Here is a 24,313-nt window from a genome sequence, read left to right on the forward strand (position 1 = left end):
CAAAAAGCCTTTTGCAAGATCACAAACCAAATCCCGACAATATGTTCTCCTTTACTCCTTTGTCCACCGTCAAATCCCTCTCGTTTTCTCTATGAATCTCCTTGACTTGGACGCTCATATATAAGATGATTGAGAAAGATGGAAGTGCGGGGGTGCCCCTTCGTCTCCTTGACATTTGCATCAGTGAGGGAGATGAAGGGGAAGAGACGTCCCTTCATCTCCTCAACATCTAACATGGATAAGATCTAGGTTATCATACCGTCCTCACCAATTTGAATAATTAACTGGACAATTAACCATACCTCTAATAATTGAATCAATGACTTTGACATATTTTAACCAAAGTGTTATATATCTCAACGTCTAAAGTGAGTATAATCATTTTTACTATAAAATTATGTCATCATTTTGGATATATTATTATTATATATATTTCAAAATTAATTTTTTTATTTAGCTAGTGTTGTTTAATACTTATTTGTTGATAAACATTTGTCCCTATATAAAAATCATTGTTGGAGGGCTGATTCACATGACGTGGCAGATATGGACCAATAACAGCACCCGTATAGGATAACCGATAAGCCCCTCGCCACCTCCCGCACGGGATATCGCCCTCCTCTCTGTTCCTCCTTTTCCCCTCCACAAATCCAGTTTCTCACACACACACCCACACAGATGGCTGCAATGCATCAGCTGCCTGCTGCGGGGCATCGAGCTTCTCCCTTCAACTCTTCCTCCTCTGCCGCATCAATTCCCCATCAGGTTATCTTCCTTTTCTTTCCAATCCCCTCCTTTCGGATGACAAATTTGACAATCATATGTCGCCGACGCACTATGGGATTCGCTTTGAGTTTTTCTTTTTCTGTATTTTTTTCTCTTTCAGGGCGCAGTGTTGTTGCCTCGCCGCTACAGCAGCAGAAGGCTTCCTTTGCGTGTTAAAGCAGAGGCTGCTCCCACTTCCCAACAAGGTCGGCTGCTGAGCCCATTGTGTGTTTTGTTCATTTCAAGAGGTCTATTAGGTGATTTTATTGAGCAAATTCCCAGAGAAACCAGGGACTTACAATTTTACTTTCATAGAAGTTGATGTGTGTCAGTTTTGGTTCAGGAGAAAGAACTTAGGGTTAATTGGAAATATGACAGTCCACTGAGCTATAGCTTCTGTTATTATGAGAAATTACCTTTAATCTCAACTTATGGCTGAAATAATTGCGTAAAATTAAATCCTCTGGGTGGGCAGTATTAAACAAAGGTGCTTCACTTTTAATTATCTCCCGTAGATGGTGCAAAAATATTTTTTAATCTTGTCTTAGGTATGATAGAAGGAAAATAAATAATTACACTTAGTTAAGATATTGTCTGGAAAATGAACAATAGAAATACAAAATAATGCAGAAAGAAGCAGTATTTTGAGAAACAAATGTAGATAAGAAGGCATTAAAGTTTAAATTCAATATTTCCCAGCCACCTTGTGCCATGGATCTATATCCTCCCTTGTCTGTAGAATGAGAAATTATTATTTGCTTCTTAATTTGCCAAATTCTTAACATTTTCAGCAATGAGTGAGGAATAACTAGTGGTAGGACAACAATCATCTAGATATATGATCATGTATTAATGCACTCCACCTTTAGGTTACCCCCTGTTGAGGAAGGTCTACCCCTGACAAAGTTTGATATCACAGAATCTTATAGATATGATTTTGATGAAGCTCACAATACATACTAGTGACACTCAGAAGTAAACTTTATCAGTATGACCATATAAAGATAATTGAATCTCCCAACCAGTATTTGTTTTATCATAATGAATTCAATCTGCCACAAGCTGATAATTTTGATGAATTGCAGTTTTCTCAATTTTGTAGAAGTTAACATTATAATATCTAGAGTAGTTCATCATGAAGTATTTTCCACAATGTATGTGATTGATAAAAGCAAGATGAAGTTTTTGGATTTTATTTAAGGTAACATGTCGGTGGTGTAATATGTGTTGGGGTTGCAAGGTTGCAAACATAGTCCCATATTGGAAACACATGGGAAAGATCATGGGTTTATAAGAGAAAAAGATATCTCCATTGGCATGAGGCCTTTTGGGGAGAGCCCAAGAGCAAAGCCATGAGGGTCTAGGCCCAAAATGGACAATATCATGCTATTGTGGAGATATCTAAAATTCTTTTCGATCCAACAATATGAAGTTAAAGGCTTTTACTGAGTTGTCCAGGTTTGCTGTTCATATATGTGACTTGTTAACCCTTTGATCTTTACTTCCTGAGGGTAGTTATCTTATAATTGCTTATCTTCTTTAGGATGCGCTGTCAACATTGTTTGTGAACTACCTATGAGATGTCTTGTAGCATTAAGGTTGAAAGTTTGCTTCTAGTGCTCAGCCTTTTCCAACTCCAGAACCTTCACATATTCTCTGCATCATTGACTCCCATATGAGGAGAAAATTAGAACAACTTAGTAATAGTGTTATCTTGAATCAAATTCATAACCTCATTTCTCATTACAAACCTTTTTTGAAAAAAAAGGACAGTCCGATGCACGAAGCTCCCGCCATGCGGGGTCCTAGGGAAGGATCCATTGTATGTAGCCTTACCCTGTTTTTTGCAAGAGGCTATTTCCAGAATTCAAATCCGTGACCTTTTGGTCACAAACTAATAACTTTACCGTTGCAACAACTAAACCTTTTCTGGAAAATATTTTTTGTTAAACTTATCTTGGAACCTTAGCCAAGTAATTTGCTTATCCTTACTAATTGTCAGGGACCTATTTGCAGATAGTATACAATACAAGGTTTAAATGAAATATTGTTTTGATGAATAATACATGTACAGGTGGAAGGGACTACTTAAAGCATTTACATCAGATCCCTAAACAAAGATTTTACCTCAAATTTTATATTTTACATTTAAAAAAACTTTTACATCAGCTACCCTACTCATTCCCTAAATTTAGATTTTATAAACAGTATGTCTTTAAATTTGGGGAATAAAATCTATTCTTTAAATATTAAAATATTATTTTCTCTAGTTCTCACTTTCCATTTCCACGTTTGTCATTTCATAGATAATATTAAAAAATATAGAGGAGAGAGAAAAAATAATTAAAAAATAAAGATATAGTAAATTATATGGAAGTTGATGTATTGTATAGTCAAAAGTGGATATCCAAATTTAATAAAGTAAATTTTCTATCCTAAATTTTAAATTTTAGATAGGGAATCTGGTGTAGATACTCTTAGGGTACTTAAAAATAATATGTAACACCCACCCTTCAACAAAGGAGGAAAGCATGTCTCCTCATCTTGATTGAGAGTCATGTCTCATCCTGATAGAGAGGCATGCCTCTATCCTCCACACTTAATATGCTGTTGAGATATTGCGAGCTACGCCTCTATCTTCCACATTCAAAGTAATGCCAAAGTTAGTGAATTAAGCTCTGCCCCTATCTCAAAGAGAAAACACTAGGCGTGGGGTTATGTGATGGCCCATATCTTCTTCTCCACCTAAGGGTTGCATGGCACCCCTTCGCTTCTTGTCCACCCATCGCCTCTCCTCTCCTCTACTTCACAATGATGAGAAAACTGGGAAGTCAAGTTGAGGGAACCACAATGTGAATGCTTATCTTCTTCTTGAACATTGACCATGAGCTAACTCATCATGAGTGACCAGCCACCTGCAACGTCGCCAAGCATCAATGCTGCTAACCAACAGGTGTTGCCAACCAGCAACTTCGCTCTTGTATGCCTTTCCACCCACGATGAAGTCTCAACAAGAGACACTAACCTAATTCTCACAATAAAAAAAATGCCAAGCTCCAAAACTACATCACCACATGTTCAATCTAATGCTTGCTTGTCCTTTTCTAGATCTATGAATATGACCAAAAACATTTAACAAGAAGAATTATGCATTATGGGCAACAATGGTTGATGGGTTGGGAAAAGCTAGAACACATTGCTATATGAGCCATGATAAAGGGCAACCCGATGCACGAAGCTCCCGCCATGTGGGGTCCCGGGAAAGGATCCATTGTACGCAACCTTACCTTGCTTTTTGCAAGAGGCTATTTCCAGGATTCGAACCCGTGACCTTTTGGTCACAAAGTAACAACTTTACCGTTGCGCCAAGGCTCCCCTTCCTATATGAGCAGTGATATTCTTGCAAATTTCATGGGAGCAACATGATGGGCAGTTGTTGGCTCTTTTTTGGCAGTCCATAATGAACCATAGATTCATCTCGTTCTAGATTCCAATATTTTCAACTTCGGACGGGATTGCATGGTGTTCTGGATTGCATGGTGTTCTCGATCTGGATTCCAATATTTCTAACTCCAGATGAGACTGCATGATGTTCTAGAATGCATGGTGTATGCTTAAGTTATTATTTTTTTTGGACTTTCAGAGAGATAATTAAATATTTAATTTCTTTAAAACACTTTGTTTAGAAAGTGGTTCTAGAGCCAATGTAGGAACCATTCTGCCCACAGACCAGCACTAGCACAATGTAGGAATGTCGAAACGGGCGATCTCCACGACTGCCCCGAAGGAGTTGTGCGACCCCCTCGACCGCCCCAGAGGGGTCGCGCGACCACCTCGACTGCACTAGAGGGGTCGTGCGACCAGCTCGGCTGCGTCAAACGGTCGCACGACCACCTCAACCGCGTCTGCGCGACCTCCCGGCTATGTAGGAGAAGTCGCATGACCCTGTGACCACATTGGAGTGGTCGCATGACCTAGTGGCCGAGCATCGGAGTGATCGCGCAACCCCGACGGTCGCCCCGGAGTGGTCACGGGAGGCTGGTTGCATGTCGGTGATAAATTTTTTAATTAAACCATAGTTTAATAATTTCAATTAACTCCTAGCTATAGTAGCGATAATCTAAACATGCTTTATTAAACCCTAATAGAACTATAACATTAATTTAATATATAATATATTATTTATTTTAATTCTAAAAATATATAATAAGAGCTATTTTTTTATCATATGTATTTATTTAAATTTTTAAATATTTAAATTAATTTTTTATTTTTATTAATATATTTTATATTAAAAAATACCAAAATCATATTGGTACGACATGATACAGTATCGAAACCGTATCGTTTCGGTCATAGACTAAAAGATACGGCTTGGAATTTTAAACCATGGCTAGAACCTTTTTGAATTTTTGTTTCCTATTATGATACCTTGATACAAGCTAGAGATCTATACATAGGATATATTTCTCGAACATATAATGTGATTACAAATTTATTTACTATAGCTTGACCCAAATATCACAACATATATTAGTTGACTCTACCATTGCTCCTGATATTTGAGGTTTTGTTTTTTTTTGTTCACCTTAGATGTATGGGCCATGCAAGAGTGTTTTCACTAGCTTATGACCAATATATATCTTGACAAGGTTCTATTTGAGCTAGAACCCTTGAAGACTCAAAATCTTAGGATACACCTCCATTCCATCTTTTTTAGATGTTTGCATGACGTTGTTAAGGGGTCCACCATATCCATAGCATTATCAGATTCTCCAATAGACACATTTGCTCAAGCCACTCTGGGTGTTATTTGAAGGAGCTCGAGGTAGTAGAGGAGGCCGTTGGCAAAATTGTGGAGGTTCTACCCACTGAGGGATATTTCACTATGTTAGAGATGACTACTACTCTCTTCACGACTATCCACCGGGCCATTCTCTACACATTGCTTATGTAGTACAATCAAATATGGCGACTCAAGATGTTACATCGAAACCTAGAACTTCTAGTTCTAGCTGTACCATTACTGTTCCTAGCTTTATGTTGTAATAGAACCTCATCACCATAAACACTACCTTATTTCATGGATCTACCTTATCCCATGGAGGTACATCTACTATGTTTGTGCTATATTTTATCTAACCTTCTACTTTCTACCTAGATTCTTAACTAAGGTGCCTTTGAGCATACATTTGGTAATATTCACTCATTTTCTACTCTCATTACATTGCTTTACTCATTCATGAGTGTCATGCTTGTCAATGACTTTCATAATGGCAAAAGATATTGGACAAATTCCTATCACTTCATCATTATCACTTTTCCTTTGTTCTTTAGGTACCTGATTTTTTTTTTACTTTATCATTTATTAATAATGTTATAATTTTTTTGAATTTTTGCATCATATTTGCTTTTAGTTTCATTCAGGATTCCATGACAATGAAGGTGATAAGTGTCGGTCATGAATCTTTTTGGATTATATCAATTATCTACAACAACTCTACCTTTTTGGTTGACAGTTCTAAGTAATGACTATAAGTTCACTCTTGTCATCTGGGCCTTAATAAACCTCATCAAATGGTCCCTAGTTTGCCCCCATATTTTTGTCTTGGTCATCCGAATCTTTCTAAACCACAATAAATGGTGCATAGTTTGCCCCCTTATTGTTTTTTTCATCCGAGTCTTTCTAAACCACAACAAATGGTCCATAGTTTGCCACCATCTTAAGTTTTGAGTATGAGTTTTGTCAATTTGGGGAACAAATTTAGTCAATATTTCTGGATAGTGATTGAATACGTGTTTACCTTAATTGATGATTAGTTAAGATCAATAATAATGAAAGACTGATCTGAAGTATATTCTATTTTTTGCTCCTTTTATGGAGAAATACGAACTCAAATTGGTGTTTCCATTAGGTATTAAGAAGTGATAATGCTAAGGAATTTTCTTGTACTCCTTTCAATCCCTCATCGCTGGCCAAAGTATATTTCATTAGTTATCATGTTCATATACACCACAACAAAATGATTAAGTTGAAAGAAAATTTGTTAGAACATTTAGTGACATGAGGGTTCCACTCATTTTTTTTTTTTGTGTTGAGGTCTTTCTTGCAACATACTTCCTTATAATCCACAGCTCTCTTCTGTTGTCTTCCGCCAAAGGTATTTAGGTGTATTTCCTTTGTCTATAACTTATCATCCAGAAGAGATAAATTGTCACCTAAATCAGTCAAGTTTATCTTGGTTACAAAAGGCAAATTGTTGTTAGTCTCTTGAATTACAATGCATATTTATTTCTTTTGATGTCACATTCCTTGAGTTCACTCTATTGTTTTCAATTTGATCATCTAATTCAAAGTTAGTGACTGTGACTGAGAGGGACTTATAATCTACACTGTTGTCTATACCTTCTCCTATATGACCACTGGTTCTAGAAGCTCTACCTTCAGGGACCTATAGTATATGACCATGAGACTAATCCTCACCTAACATGTAGAGAGAAAGATTTAGGTTCAATACCCTAGGTTCAATCTGTGTATGTGTTATTCATCATAGTAATATTACATTCATTTAAACCCTTATAATGTATATTACTTATAAATAAGTAGGTTCTTAACTCTCCCCTCAAGTTGCTGCAAAGATGCTATGATAACCCAACTTGGTACAGATATATTAATCTTAGGACCTTTCAAGGACTTACTTAGCAAGTCCTCTAATTTATCATTAGAGCTTAGAAATTATACAGTGATCTTCTTGGACTATACTTTTTTTTTAAAAATAAAATGATAATTAATCTTTATGTGTTTTGTTCTCTTGTGAAATACTGATAAAAAGTTATGTGCATGACAACTTAGTTATCACAATACAAATTTATTAGTTTTTTAGAAGCATATCCCAACTTGAAGGAACTAACTAATCGCACTCATTGCGAATGATATGCCTAGCTTTCTAACCACAAAATAATTTAGTTTGCCAACAAATCTTCTATTTTTTCTCAGATTAGTTAAATACAAAAGAGAAGTAGTTAATAGCACATGCATAAAAATGATAACAAACTTGTGTTTTCGATCTACAAGTCTTGGGTGTGACAATGCTTGTCTTGGATATTCCTAGATTACACGAGCAAAATTTGAAGCACTTTCGAAGCACATAATGAAGATGAATTGATTGTAGGTAATCATAGAAGAGGCTACCTCGATTCCCTTTTATAAAGCTTGATCGACACTCCTTCGGTTGACTTGACGCTCCTTCAACCGATTGGACCTCCGCTGACTCAGTTGCAAACTCGATCCTCTTTGAGCTAAGTTTTGACATCCTGGTCGACTGGAACATCCTCCGGTCACCTAGAGCTCAATCAAAACTTATTCATGGACCGACTCATGGAATCCTGATCACGTCGACTTTCGGTCGACCGGACCATGAGTCTGGTGACTTGGACTAGTTCACCCGAGCCTTAGTCCAATTGCTTTTCCTTGCAAAACAAACAAGCAAACAATAAACAAAACATGCAAAACCTAGCACTTGGTTTTACCTAACCTACTAGATTCACTTGCTTGGAGTTTTACTCCTCCAAGACTTCTCTCTTTGCTAAGTGTTCAACTTCCACTTGACCTACCTTGGACTTAAGCTAGTTCCCAACTAGATCTTCCACCATCTAGCCCCGCTAGGACTTCCATTATGTAGTTCCCAACTAACTCTTCCACTACCTAGCCCCTCTATGCCTAGTGTCACTAGGTCTTTTTATAAACCTGCCAAGTATATAGTCATACTTGGACTTCTCATTCGGAAGCACGGAGTCTACGGTTGAGATCGACCAGGAAGTTTCACTAGTGCGCTAGAGATTCTAGGTTTTGGAAGCCCGATAATAGCGACTCTCTTCTCTCAGTGATGGGGAGATAGATCAATTAGATGCTCTTGAAGCCCGTCAGAGAGCAGACTCATCCCCTCCCAACCTAGGCCGACTTCCAAGCTTAAAGTCAACGTTGACTTGCTTGGACTCTACACTCAACTTAGTCAATCATGATAATATTATTTGGTCACCTTTAACTAAATTTCCTTAAACATATTTTTCAAATCAAACCATCAAAACTTTGGAAGCCGATTGCACCAACACTCTTGTTGTGTCCTTAGTTTAACATTTGCATCCATAGGAGTGCCATCTGGTTTAACCATCAAGTAAGTCGCTTTCCTTAGGCATATTAGATATATTTTCGCTATGAGAGATAAATATCTCCTCCTAAGAGAGATATCTTAATAGCAAGTGAATTTCTCATATTTCCTAAATCTTTGAATCTTGTACCATGCTAGGTGAAATAATTGAAACATATTATTTCGATAAATTACCGAAACTTGATATTACTCCGCATTGATATTACTCGACGCTAGGACAACGCTCTTGTGTTGTTGAATTAATCATGTCGACAAGTAGCATTTCAATCATTCCTAAGAATGACCAAACATCACAAGAATGACATTAAAGAGAATGAATAACAATTCCCCATGACTTTAGTGGGGAGGAACACGTGCTCAAATTAAAATAATTTTTTAATGTAAAATATAGACACTAACATCGACTATGCTAAATCCTATTATCATCCATGCAATTGATAAGGTTCAATTGGAACAACAGGTTTCGATGACCTATTTGCTATAAAATACACACTAATCACCACAATATTCACATGATAAAGCTATTATTAAGTTTGTAGAAGCATGATCATATTCAAGGTTTAAAATCTCGAGTAGTGCTAGTGTTTTGGTCTTTGATTGAATGACATTGTTTTGGAATTGTGTCGATGTTCCATGTATGATGTCAGTGACAAATCGGAGTTAGAAGGAGGAAAGAGATGAAGAAAAAAAGAAAAGGCAACTAGTTAAGTTCAATGGTTGCTTTTCATCTGGAATGTTATGATTTTGACATTATCTTTTATCCTGTATGGAAACAAACTAAAAATAATAATAACATTATTTCAATTTTGGCAGGCCAAGAGATGTTGATTATTTATATGAAATGATACTCGTTGATATGATTGACACGATGATATAGGAGACATTGTCTCATGGTCAAATAGTATCGAGTTTTGGTTTTTTATTGGAATGACATGTTTTGACCATTTCGCCTAGCACGGTATGAGATTTCAAACCATAATCATAACTCACCTCAATAGACTTATGAGATTTCAAACCATGATCATAACTCACCTCAATAGACTTATGAGATTTCAAACCATGATCATAACTCACCTACAATAGACACTCAGGTTCCATTCTCAACTGTTATCCCTGTTAGATTTGGAGGATTCAAAAGAAAAAGGAATAAGCAACTCAGCAAGTCAAAAAAAGCCAAAATTAAATAATCATTTGGTAGCAAATCTCAACAGTAGGAATGTCACAGATTTCAAAATTGAATGAAATAAAAATGTAGACTGGAACCAAGTGCAAAAAGCAAGATTGCTATCATGTTAAGTAATAGGGAAAATACATAGAAGCAAGGGACAAATTTTGAGTTGTTTGGATACAACTAATTAAAATTGAAAGATTTGTTTGTTAGAAGAATTATAGGGTGAGGAGCTTTTACTATTGAAAATGTACATGAGGTACTTGTGGATAGGTGGTTTCCTGTAGTATTAAGGTCCTCTAATTTCTTAACTATCATCGATATCAGTGACAACTTTGAAGATGATTTATATTTGCTCGGTTCCTTATATCATGATGCTTTTGTGCTTGCAGAAGCATCTGGGAGAAGGCAAGCACTAATTCTAGGAACTATTTCAATTGTTGGCTCCCAATCTGCTAATTTTCCATCATGTAAGTGTTGCTTATGGTCATTTTAAAAATTATATTGAATTTTCTAAGAATTTTAAGTGCCATGGGGGCTTGCTTTTAAATTGTGCAGTGTGTTAGTTCCTAAAATTTGTTATGGATTTCTGAAACAAACCATAATATGGATCAGTTGCTGCAGAGGCTAAAAAAGGATTTCTAGCTGTCTTGGATAAGAAGGATGGCTACTCATTTTTGTACCCATTTGGATGGCAGGTAAAATTCCAATGTCTTCTTTTCACTGAGCTGATAAAAAATCTAGCATCCCTATTTTGCAGACGTTCACAGTTTATGATGATTATATGTTTAAATATCATCTGGATATTTTTATGTCCAGGAAGTTGTCATTCAAGGACAAGATAAAGTTTTCAAGGATGTAATTGAACCATTAGAAAATGTTAGTGTCAATATGGTTGTGACTAACAAGCAAAGTATTAAAGAACTTGGACCCCCACAAGTGGTTAGTTGTTTTTCTATTATATACATGATTTCTACCAAAGTTAAACTAACCCCGTATACAGCTTTTTCACTGCTGTATACTTAATCAACTATGTTATCTCAGGTTGCTGAGGCTTTGGTCAAAAAGGTTTTGGCTCCTGCTTCACAGAAAACAAAGTTGATTGAAGCTGCAGAGGTTTTTCCTTGTTCCTTCTGTTGATCCTTTAGTGGAAGTTGCTAGTAATAATATATTGAACCACTAAACATCTAATCATAATTTTCTCATATCTATAATTAATTGCTTGTTGGAGAATCATGAGGTGTGAGGTTCTTAATAAAACATCCCAGTTTATCTTTTGTCCTTTGATGTATAAATTCTCACCATATGTCACCCTCCTTTGTGCTATTAGAAGTGGGGAAAAAATTGAAATTATTTAACTGAAAACAATCAAACAAGAGATGCTGATCTTTTATGTGGTTTTGTAAGCTCATCCATGACCACTAGGTTGCCAGGAAAACAGAGAAATGAAATCGTTAGGTCTCATTATAGAAATATTGAGAATTTAGGGCATTGAAAAATGAAGCAGATGTTAGAAAAGAAAGAGAAATCAAGAATTACCTTCCTTTTTTAAAATGGACAAGTATCAGTATACATCATTAACTTTGAAACTCGTTTCAAGTCTTTCCAAAAATTATTAAGGTCTTCTTTGTGTTTGCACTGGGTAACTATGTCCAGCGTCATATGGATCTACATCATGAAAATGAACAGACTGGTGAATCTGATAATTAAAAAAAAAAAAAATTTGTATATACAAATGAGGCAGATTGTAGTTTTAGTTAGATGTGTATAAACACTAATTTTCTTTACGCTTTTATAATTATGTGGATTTTTGTAAACTAAGCAAGTCAATAATGCAGTTACCAAAATGCAAATATCTCAATAGTAGTGGTATAGAATACTTCTGGTGTTATTAATTAGTTTTCTTGTGATTCACTGTCCACATTCAATCTCATTAAAATCCTCTTACCTCATTTTTGTGGATGTTGATAAAACTTCTATTAGCTTCTTTACTAGCGTGTCGTATTGTATTTAAAATCTTACACTGATTTAATTTATATTTCTTGATTTAGCGTGATGTCGACGGCAGAGCTTACTACACCTTTGAGTTCATTGCTCAGGCTCCTAACTTTACTAGGCATGGCCTTGGTGCAATTTCTATTGCAAACGGTATGAACTCTTCACACTATAATTCCGAACAAGGGATGCAATATCTTTGATTAGTTCTATCATGAGTGCATAGTATGGATCTCAAACATGGGGTTTCAATGAACAAAATCCTTCAATAGCAGAGATTGATAATTTTATTTATTGATTGGTTGACAATAATAGCCATATTATCCATTCACTTATAAATTATTCAGTCAAATTTAGTCTCAAAGACAGTCTGATGTACAAAACTCCCACCAATACCTAATATATTAATTTCTTTGCACAAGAAAGATATCAAGTGTGTTTATTTCTTAACACAACCTTTCAGCTTCCTCCAAGAAATCACAAACCATTGCATTCTATTTTTACAGTTGGCGCAATACATCATCAGAAGATGCATCTCTGTTTAGTGTAGTCTTTGATTGCATGAAACAAATATAAAATAAAAACGGTAACAACTCATAGTGATCTCCTGAGACGAACTTGGTCATCGGTCACCACTTGTCGTCGGAAGAGCGATCACGAAACTGAATCGACGAAACTGAATCGAAAAGCTCTTCTCAAGGTTCACGAACCAAAACCTTTGCTTCTCGAATGTTCTTCTCTTTGCTCACGATCACCTTGATCGATCACACACTGATCACCCTCTTACTCCTTCGTCGATTGCTCTTGGACGCTTCATTATATAAGAAGAAAACATCGGTTACAAACCGATGCTTTGATGACACATTATGGAGGAAGATGAAGGTGAAAAGGCACTCCTTCATCTTCCTAACGTTGCAACTAATGCAACGTCCAATATCTCCCACTCGTTCAAGTCAATTCATAAAGGTTATCTGGTCACATAAATCATGTCAGTCACATAGACTACAAGATGATCATGTCACAAGGCTAAAGCTAAACATTAATTGGTCACAAAAACTAAATAAGTCACATAAACTATTTGGCGATCAAGTCACGAAGACCAGAGCAAAATTAATTAGTCACAAGAACCAGATAAGTCACATAGACTTTATGATGATCAAGCCACAAAGACCAAAGCATAAATTAATTAGTCACAAAGACCAAATAAGAACATCCAATCCATACTTTAAGGTAAATGATTCGTGTGACAGCAAGCACACTGAGTAACAATTGCTAAGAAGATTGTTACACCTTACATAGCTGCTTCATAGAATGAATCAAAGATATCATAACTTACCTTTAGCCCAGATTAAATTATTTATATCAATATGAACATCCTATTATGTCAAGAGTATGTTCAACATTTCCAATCAATACAATTATTCACAATTACATTTTATGTACTTAACTAAAAATGTAACTAGTACCAGTGAATAAATATCACAAATGTAAATCAATCTTAATCTTCCTTTTTAGCTAGAATCTATTTATTCTAATCAGTCGCTTTCCTAGTTATGCTCTATAGACCAAATCATCCATAGCCAATAGGAAACATACTAAAGTAGTAGACATTGATCAAAACTTCAAGTAAACAGCTAAATATAGTAGAGAAGCAGGGATCCATTCTCTTACTATCCTTCTTGTCGTCATAACACATGTGGTATGAATCACATGTTATGATGTTCTTTTTACTAAAAAGAGCGCATGACCGTGATTTACCTCCTCCGTGTTGGTCCTGGGATGGATTGGCGGGGGCGCTGGGGGCATTTAGTAAATATGACTTTAAGCAGATTTAGTAAATGGTGGGTGCATTTACTCCAATCATTATATAAATGATCTCATTTTGACACAATTATCAAGGCGACCTTAACTTGTTAGTATATCTCTATTCACTGCTATATAAGTTATCCCATAAACAACGGTTTTACCTCTATTTGTACATAACAAATAGAGATGATTATCCATGTGAGTAGATCAATTTTAATCTGCCAACATGCTTATCGAGACTTTTATTCGAATGTAACCAAGACATATACACTGAATAGATCATGACATTTTCATTTATCAAAATGTCTTGACAATAAGTTACATTCTTCGAAGTCACAAAGAATTCACATGTCCTTGAAATGGCTCTTTAGCTAATAGCTTAGTAAAAGGATCGACAAACATATCATCTGTAGTGATGTACTCAAGAATTATCTTTTTCTTATAACAATATCTCTTACAAAATTGTACTTAATTTCTATATACTCGCCTTTGCTGTAATATTTGGGATCCTTGGAAAAAGCTATTGTAGCTTGACTATGCACACTATAACAGGACTCCCACGGTTCTCAGCAATGTTCAATGCTTCAAAAACCTTCTTAGCCAGACAACGTCTTGCACAACCGTTGTACAAGCCACATACTCAACTTCCATTGTCGAAGGGCTACACAAGCTTGCTTCTTACTGTTCCATGAGATGACGCCACCATTCAGCAAGAAGATATACCTAAATGTGGATTTTCTGTTATCAAGGCCCTGCTCAATCTGCATCTATGTAGCCACTCATGCTTATATCTGATCCTTGGAAACAGAGACAATAATCTGCTGTTCCTTTGAGATATCTGAATATTCTCTTTATCGCTCTCCAGTGTCTCGATTCTGGGTTTGACTAGAAACGATTAACTAAGTCAACAACATAGTTTATATCAGGACGAGTACACAACATAGTGTATATTAAACTACCAATAGCACTGGCATATGATTTTTTTCTTTATTTCGGCTATTTCCTCGGGAGTCTTGGGATACATACTTTTGCTCAAAACAGTACCTCTCGCTATAGGCGTCTGTTCAATATTGCAATATGACATATTGAAGTGTTGTAGCATCTTAGTGATATAAACTTCTTGAGACAAACCCAAAAGCCTTTTTGATCGATCTCTAATGATCTTCACTCTTAAGATGTACTTTGCTTCTCCCATATCTATTATGTCAAATTGTGATGAAAACTAGGATTTGACTTCTATCACACACTTTATGCCACTTTTAGCTATTAGCATATCATCAACATATAATGATAAAATGACAAACTTTCCTTTTTCCTTTCTTAGGTAAGCACAATGATCCTCATTAATCATTTCGAAATCATAAGACAAAATGACATCATTAAATTTTATGTTCCATTGTCTTGACGCTTGCTTTAGCCCATATATAGACTTCCCAAGTCTACATACTCTTTGCTCTTGGCCTTCAGCAACGTAACATTCTGATTGTACTATATAGATTTTTTCGTCAAGATTACCATTAAGGAAAGCTATTTTTACATCCATCTGATGTAATTCCATGTCAAATTGTGCTACTATAGCTAGAATGACACGTATTTACATAAACTTCACAACTGAGAAGAATGTTTCTTCAAAATCAATACCCTCCATTTGGGTATGTCCTTTTACAACTAATCGAGCTTTATATCTATTAGTCGATCAATCTTCTTTCCTCTTTACTTTGAGAATCCACTTATTCCCAATAGCCCTTCGGCCAGGAGGAAGATCGACTAAATCCCAAACTTTATTCTTTCTCATTGACTCTATCTCCTCATCCATTGTAATTTTTCATTTTTCCCTTACTGAGCTTCTCAAAGCTTCCTCAACTGTTCGAGGTTCCTTATCGTCAATTGGGAGAATCATCAATGTCTCATTCTTAATATCAAACCTTCTCCGAGGAATAATCTGATGACTACTTCTTCATAGGTTAGACAGTGACAAATTACTCCCAATAGGTTGACTAGATTCAGACATCTCCTGATTTGTTGTTAAAGGAACACTATCCTCTTTCTTTATCTCATATAGAGGAATTATCTTATCAACTTTACCTCGTATTAGGAACTCAGTTTCTAGAAAAGTAGCATCTCTTAACTCTATTTCAAAGATGGTTCCATCTTGTTGCTCACCAATGAAGATATAACCCTTAGAAGTCTCAGAATACTTTATAAAGATACACTTCTTACCTCTGGGTCCTAAGTTTCCATATTCGTGAGTCTTATCATGAACGTAGACAGCTGACTCTTAAGGTCTCAGATTACTTAAATCCGGCTTTCTGTCTGTCCAACGTTCATGTGGGGTAGATGGAATTGACTTTGAAGACACTTTGTTAAGTATATAAGCCGCAACTAATAATGCATCTCCTCAATAGGAGATTGACAAATTAGCATGTGTCATCATAGACCTAACCATTTCAAGAAGAGTCTTATTTCTTCTTTCAGCAACTCTATTTTTCCCTGGAGTTTCAGGAATAGTTAGTTGTCTAATAATCCCTTTCTTATTACACATTATCTTGAACTAATCAAAAAAATATTCACCTCCACGGTCAGCGCGCAAGGTTTTAACCTTACATTCAATTAATTTTCAACTTCGTTCAAGTAACGAATGAAGTGTTTCATATTTATGAGAAATCAAATACACCTGACCAAAATGAGTGAAGTTATCAATAAATGTAATGAAATAAGAATTCTCATTTCTAGCCTTCAAATTCATTCGATCACAAATATCCGAATGAATCAATTGCAATGGTGATTCAACACTAATAGCGTTGTCAAATGGTTTCCTAGTTGCCTTTCCAGCAAGACAATGCTCACATATAAACAAGTTAATCTTAGCATGAGTGTCTAAAAGGTCCTCCTTAGCTAATCTATTCATTCGTTCTTGTCCTATATGTCCTAGTCTAGCATGCCAAATTTCATCATTAACATCAACATTACTAGTAAGAGTAATGCTCGAAAAACAACCATCATTATTATTTGGTTTTACATCAAAAATCATAAAACTATTTATTACATAATCATGTCCAATTAGCACAAAGTTAATTCGAAGTTCCACACAATGACTATAAAAATTTGCACTGTCACGCCCCGGAGGAGTCCCTGTCCGAAGAAATTTCGACAGTATCTCCCCTGTACGGCGGACAATACCACAGGCGGCTGGAATCATAACAATAAATAAAAGCAAACACCACGCAGTTAATATAATTTAATCAGCCTCTGGCTATCACAACCATGCAGTTAATAATAGTAAACAAAAACAATAGTACTCTGACTCAAATCCACCCTACTCCACTACACTCGTAATGCTCAAATCTGACGAACTCACCTCTTGTGCCGTCCAGGCAGGCATGTAGTAGAATAAAACCAAATCATACCAAAACCATCAACGATAAGAATCCATACAAGATCCATAAGTAAAACCAACACAAGACTAAGTCCAAACATAGTCAAATAAGAAACAAAACAAAACCAAAAGACAACTACAGCTGGTGGTCTGCAAGGGACTAGCAACTGGAACTCTCTCCTGACAGCATCATCCTGAAATATAACAACAATGGAGGCGGGGTGAGTCCAACACTCAGCAGGTACAATTGATATACTAAGTAGGGAAATAACACCTAGCACTAATCATGCATACAGTCTTCTGATAAAAAAGATAAAAATGCATCTGAAGTAAACAGGAGAGAAACTATACTAACGAGAGATAAGGAAATCCTGTATGCATGTCAAACATAGGTATCCAAACAATATGCAGCATATAAATGCAGCAAACACAAACACAAGCAATAAATGCATCATGCATATGATGCCAATGATGCGTCCTGGTCACCCCTGACGCCAGTCGATCATCTCACACAATAGTGAGGCCGAGTGGGTAGGGCTGTGACAATCGTGCACTCTGTCGTCACTACTCCTGATGAGTGACCGAGTGGACGGGATGCTGTCGGAGTACACCTCTTCTCCTACCCCAAATCATAAATGTGGGAGCGCAATGCTCTCAACTCAAAGACGGGGAGGAATCCTGTAGGATAACACGTTGTGTCACACTACCCACGAGCGGACCAACGGTGCCTAACACACACTGCTGAATCGACCACTAACCCATGAGTGGTGGTGTGCGCAGTATCGGGCGATGTGCTCAACAATAATGGGGCGGACTACAGGATGCAATCATGCAAATGGTGCATGGCAATAAACATCCGACCTAATCCATATATATAGAAAAGTGCACCCTAGGTCAACGAATCATATCGAATCAAAGGTACAAAAAAACCTAGGTCCTGAACATGGTGAAGCATGGTATATCACTACCCCCTATAAGCATGTATAAACAAATAAAGTATACATGGGATGCAAATCAAGCAATCAATCAATCATATATCAGATATTGGGTAGTGACTAACCGAAACAAATAAAGGACATAATTAATGCAACTTGTTAAATTCACTACTATGTATATCAAATGACATAAGTCAAAACTACCCGCCTCCAATAGGAATGTCCAAATCCGACATCGAGATACTCGTCTCGCGTCAAAGTCCTGTATCCAACATAATGTCTAATTTAGCTAATTCTATCATACAACAATTAGTCAAACTAAATTCTAATCCAATTAAATAATAAGTTCATCCTTAATTCCAATATCAACTCATAAACCTATTTCATATCCATCATCGTAATAATCCAATTCCAACCTAATTCAATGTATTTACCAATCTAACAATTCTCTACATCATGCATCAAATCCCTACTCCTTACTTCAATTCGTATGTATCACTGTTGATCCAAAATCAAAGATGTTGGCTGCTGAAACAAGATCAGAGCCGCTGCTGGGGATCACAAAGTTACTGCCCAAACAACACATGTTATGCTAATACACTGCATCAACATCTCAAGATTGCAAGATGAATCAAATTGAAGCCCAACATTTCATACCTAAATCTCAAGCTTCTGTTGACGCTCAACTGATCAGAAAACCAAATTTAGCCGGCGGTGGAACAACACCTTGAGTAGGTGACCAAGGCTTCGTTGACGATGGCAGCAAGCTTCCTGATGACTGGCTAGGTCAAGTGACGGCAGCACTGTGCAAAAGTGCGGCGGCAGATGCAAACCCAAAACTAGGGCACGACACAGTAAGGGAATAAGAGAAGATATGGCCGGCGGTGGTCGGCGCTGAAAACTTAGAGCTCGGCGTGGAGAGGCCGACTCTTACTCCTGTGGCCGGAGTGACTCGGGAGGGAGAGGTACGCAGCCCGGCCGGTGGTGGCTTGTGCTAGGGCTGAGGAGCGGCACCCGGCGGTGCTAGGGCACAGGCGACGGCGGCCGGCGATCGAAGAACAAGAAGAAAAGGGAGGAAGGACCGGGAGGATGGCGATCAACGCCGTCTCTCAGCGAAGTGGTAGAGCTCGGGAAGAAGGAGAAGAAAATGCTTAGAACCCTCGGCACGGCTTAAATTGCGAGACAAGGAACCGTCGCCCCAAGAGGAGACGGCGGTTAGGGCAAGATCGGCGCGAGGAGGAGGCGTCGGGCACAGGGAAGAGAAGGAGGGAAATCGGCGAGTGAGAAAACGAGAGAAATAAAAATAAAAAGGAAAAGAAAAGATATAAATAAAGGAAAAGATAATAAACTTGTCCTCGTTTAAATAGGGTAGCCCCAACAGGCTTTCCTAGGACCTAAATTTTATCCCCGTTAACTCGTCTATACGAGCCCCGAAAAATTTTCGAAAAATATCCAAAAATTCCGAAAAATTCCCTTATTAATATTCGCCTACTTTCGGTATTTTACATGCACAATAACCTAAATCAAGAAGACAAGTGACGAAAACCAAATTTCGTCGAATCTCAAGAGCATACAAGACATCACGTAGAAACAAGGTACGCCCACCACGTAGGTTGAGCTTGCAAGTGTCAATTCCTTTGACTTCAATTCTTGCATTGTTTCCCTCATATATCCATTTGTTACCAGCTAGTACCCGACGATACTCCACATATGTAGCTCGATCACGAGCTACATGGTTCGTTGTTCCTGAATCTACAATCCACAAAGGATAAGAATCAGCTAACAACACTGTACTTGCAACATAATGCTCATGGAAAGAAGTTAAAGATGGATCACCTTTTTAGGCTCAGTACAATCCTGAGCAAAATGACCCTTCTTGCCATAGTTGAAGCAAGTCAGCTTACTTTTAGGTTTTTGTCTATATTTCTTTCCTTGCTTCTTGATTTGATTTTTAGCAGCAACAACACTAGCCTCATTTCCTTTTCCCTTTCCTTTCTTAAACCATCTTTTCTTATTCTTAGAATCAGAACCTTCAGCTACAAAAGCTTGACCAGAAATTCTTGCAGATTCAATCCTCTCTGCCTCAAGTTCTATATGGCGTGAGATATCAGTGAAAGTCTTGATACTCTCACTGTGGGTCAGATTCTGTTTCATCGTTTCCCAAGAATCAGGAAGGAAATGGATAACTGCCTGAACCTGTTGTTCATCGATCAACGTATGACCAACAATCTTAAGCTTTCGAATCATGTTATTCATCTCCCCGAGATGTTGGGCTATGGTAACATTCGAGCATCTTTTACAGCTATCAAACTTGATTGTTAGTTGACGGATCTTACTCATACTTACTTCACTGTACTTCTCTCTAAGGGCTGCCCAGACAGCATGAGCCGATGGTAATGGCTCATACTCAAATACTAGGTCATCAACCATTGAACTAATCAATATTCCTTAGCAATGGAGTCCTTTCTTTTCCATGCCTTATAGGCATCAAGTCTGTGTTGTGTTGTAGAACCATCAGTCGGTTCATCCATGAATTGATTTACAGCCTCTAGAACTTCTTGTTCCTTAAGAATGTATTATTTCTTGAGGTGTCATATTTTGTAGTTATCCTTATATAATTTTTCTCCTTTATTGAGTTCAGCTATGATGTTTTTAGTTTCCATAATCTACATAAATAAACACATTATTTATTTTTTTAGTATAATTCATATGCAGTCAATTAATTATTGACTCACTGTAAATTAGAATTGGTTTACAAAATCAAGTGATAACTATGTTTCCACTTATCATTTGTATATTCCAATCTAATCAATCAATTATATTACACACATCCCATCAAATAAACTAATCATTTTTCATACGAACTAATCATATGGATATATGAACTAATCATAATTAAACATAAACTAATCATGAATATGAATGAATCATTGAACATGAACGAATCATGAAATCAACTAATCATTTTCAAGTTTGTTAACAGATAACATAACTTTTCATAACATAACTTTGTTCGCACATAACGATAGAAATTATTACACGACTCGAAAACTAAATGGGCTAAAATTGTTCATAAACGACAGTAAACAGAACACTAATAAACTAGATAAGCCAATATCACTCCCACTATGACAAATACTAGTCCCGCAGTCAACATTATCCATATCATCCTGCACTCATTTGGGATAATTTCATATGAGACTGCTTCAGGATTCGTCATCAGATTTATTTCTAGATCTTCCTCAAACATTTCCTAGTCCTCTTCATACTCTTCAGGATCTTCTTCACCCATATGGTGAAGTAGTTCTTCACACAGTTTTGAATATGTGATGTGCCCTTCATGACATTCCCATACATAGTCTACTATCACCCTAGGATACTTTGGCAATGAATACATCAAAGCCCAGATCCTATAATTGTCCAGGACTGGAAACTCTTCTTGCTCAAGTTTCCAAAATAATCTATCAAGTCATCTAACATGTCCGTCGAGTCCATAAGCAGAATTATACTCTATCTCCTGAATCTCCTCCCTGAGCTAATTTCGCCGCACTTCGTGATGAGTCAATGTGGTAATCGTCCGTGCCATCCAAAAAATTGAATTTAAATAAGTCAGTACAAAACCGATTAATCAGTACAAAACCAGTTTAATTCAATTTATACAAACATAGAACCATCATTATAAATCAAGAAAAACAAATCTTTTCAATTTTTAAGAGTTTAAGTTGACTGACTCATTAGATCGGTCGATCAGGAATCCATATCCTAAGCTTAGTCTATTGTCCTTATTAGAGCTAATCTAATTGGACAGAGATTTCTAACTTATGTTCTATTATTGTTTTAATCTAAGTCATTTAAGTCAATCTCAGACTTGTTGATCAAATTCAGGTTCATTTAATTAATCCAATATCCATTGGATAAAGTCCGACACATTAAAACAAATCTATTTTTTTTTTTATCAAATCTGATACAATAGAACTAATCGGGTCATTTTTTATCAGCCCAATTTATGTAATCAAAACCACCCCAACTAATTCAATAATAAACTGATCTGGTTAAACCAACAAATAATTTGAACCAGATCTAGGTATTATTGAATCAAACTGGTCTGCTTAAATCAACTAATGATTTAAACCAGACCTGAGTTTAATTGGATAAGTTGGTCTAGTTTAATTTTCAATAATATATTTCTATATACATTTAATTAATTAATAAATATATTTAATTAAATTTTAAACATGAAAGACACTATTCGTTTATTCACGTTTTTTTAATTTTTTATTTTAATCAATTCAAGTCAATCGTTAAAAGCCTTGATTCAAATCATTTTTGAATTGATTAAGTTTTTATTCAATCGATTAAAAAACATGGAAACATTACTGTGCTGATAAAAATACTGTTCATCTTCCCTGTTTTTCCTCTTTTTTTCTGCCCATGCTTCTTTTACCATAACAAATATGGTGGCGAGCAGATCGCCGACCTTTCAAACATGATCCTCTGCATTCACCGATCACGGAAGCTGGTAGCCTGCCAACGTTAATCACAAATCGTGATTTCGTTCAGTAGCTGTAGATCACGATTTTGTCAACTAAATCGTGGGCAGAATAGAGAAAAATTTCAGGGGGTTTTCATGCACTTAGGACTAACGCTCTGATACCATTGTTGTCTTTGATAACATGAAACAAATACAAAATAAAACGGTAACAACTCACAGTGATCTCCCAAGACGAACTTGGTCACCGGTCATCGCTTGTCGTTGGAAGAGCGATCACAAAACTGAATCGACGAAACTGAATCGAAAAGCTCTTATCAAGGTTCACGAACCAAAACCTCTGCTTTTGGAATGTTCTTCTCTTTGCTTGTGATCACCTCGATCGATCACACACTAATCACCCTCTTACTCCTCCGTCGATGCTCTTGGACGCTTCATTATATAAGAAGAAAACATCTGCTTTAATGACATATTATGAAGGAACATGAAGATGAAAAGACACCCCTTCATCTTCCTAACGTTGCAACTAATGCAACGTCCAACATTTAGGACATTCAACATAGAAGACTTTTTGTATGGTTTGTATGGTTGATGGTGCTTACGGTTTCATTGAACTTGCACGTACCACATGTTCATTTGTGCAGTTTTCACGATTTAGAACTTCTTATGTCATATTTCTGATGGAATGAATTTCTGGTGTTTGTAAAAGAAATGAAAATTGCCTAGTAAAAATTTTACTGAAATTACTTGCACCATGGCAGGTAAGTTTTACACATTGACAACAGGAGCCAATGAAAGGAGATGGGAGGCGATGAAGGACAAGCTACGCGAGATGGTTGATTCCTTTAAGACCTTCGATGTTTGAGAGGCATCAAAAGAGATTGCTGTATTATTCTTTAGCTTCTTTTCTTTTTTCCATGGCAATCTCTTTCGTTTCATGTATCCCCGACTTTTTCAGTTGTGATTCAGACTTGCATCTTTGCACAGTATTCACTAGCTGCATACATTTTTGCTCACTTTTTTCCCTTCACTGTAGATGTAATATTTTCAATTTTAACATTTCGAGTAACTTTACGAAGACAGGTATATTGCAAATCAATCAAAAACATTTTGTTTTTTATAAAATAAAAGATAAAAACAATTCCATATAAAAACACGAAGGGAAGCTGTTTGTCTCAGTTTTTTAACTGAAAAATATTAGCAAGGGGGAAAGGTTTGAGTTGGTAAGAGCCTGTTCAATGGTGACAAAAAATGAATATGCTCGCTCCTAGCGTCTCCAGTAATCCGTCTCATGGTCAACATAGAAGAGATAAATCACGAACGGCTATTAGTCTTTGTCTTTGGAATAGGTAAGAGCCTGTTCAAGATAATACATACAATGGATTCTAAAATTTCACATGTTTGCTCTATTTTGAGCATTATTTTTTTTTTAAATAAAATATATATTATTGAGAAGATAACTATGATGTATTTATATTTGATAGAGAAATTTTTTTGATTTTGATAAGGATTTTTGAAGTATATATTTTCTTATTATATTATATGGAGTTGAATGTTGAATTATAACTCGAGCACACAAGTAAAAGTTATAAAAATATAGATGTTAAGGTG

The 24,313-nt window shown here is 36.4% G+C and overlaps 1 protein-coding gene across 1 annotated transcript; it reads left to right on the forward strand.

Annotated features, from left to right (window-relative positions):
• The first annotated feature begins 603 nt into the window (after nt 1-603).
• On the forward strand, nt 604-23,718 carry LOC121975039 (psbP-like protein 1, chloroplastic). The gene is made up of 8 exons (XM_042526398.1): nt 604-765; nt 887-971; nt 10,494-10,571; nt 10,717-10,799; nt 10,921-11,043; nt 11,146-11,217; nt 12,153-12,249; nt 23,464-23,718. Exons 1-8 carry the CDS (start codon nt 679-681, stop codon nt 23,565-23,567), a joined length of 729 nt encoding a protein of 242 aa, XP_042382332.1. The 5' UTR covers nt 604-678; the 3' UTR covers nt 23,568-23,718.
• The last annotated feature ends 595 nt before the right edge of the window (nt 23,719-24,313 follow it).

The sequence above is a fragment of the Zingiber officinale genome, chromosome 4B (genome assembly GCF_018446385.1).
Source record: "Zingiber officinale cultivar Zhangliang chromosome 4B, Zo_v1.1, whole genome shotgun sequence".
In the NCBI taxonomy this organism is placed as follows: Eukaryota; Viridiplantae; Streptophyta; class Magnoliopsida; order Zingiberales; family Zingiberaceae; genus Zingiber; species Zingiber officinale.

Excerpts from the sequence above, each read along its gene's own strand:
- LOC121975039 (XM_042526398.1), top strand. The coding sequence starts at position 679 with ATGGCTGCAATGCATCAGCTGCCTGCTGCGGGGCATCGAGCTTCTCCC. Across the intron at positions 972-10,493 it reads TGCTCCCACTTCCCAACAAG|AAGCATCTGGGAGAAGGCAA; the intron begins GTCGGCTGCTGA and ends TTGTGCTTGCAG. Across the intron at positions 10,800-10,920 it reads TGTACCCATTTGGATGGCAG|GAAGTTGTCATTCAAGGACA; the intron begins GTAAAATTCCAA and ends TTTTATGTCCAG.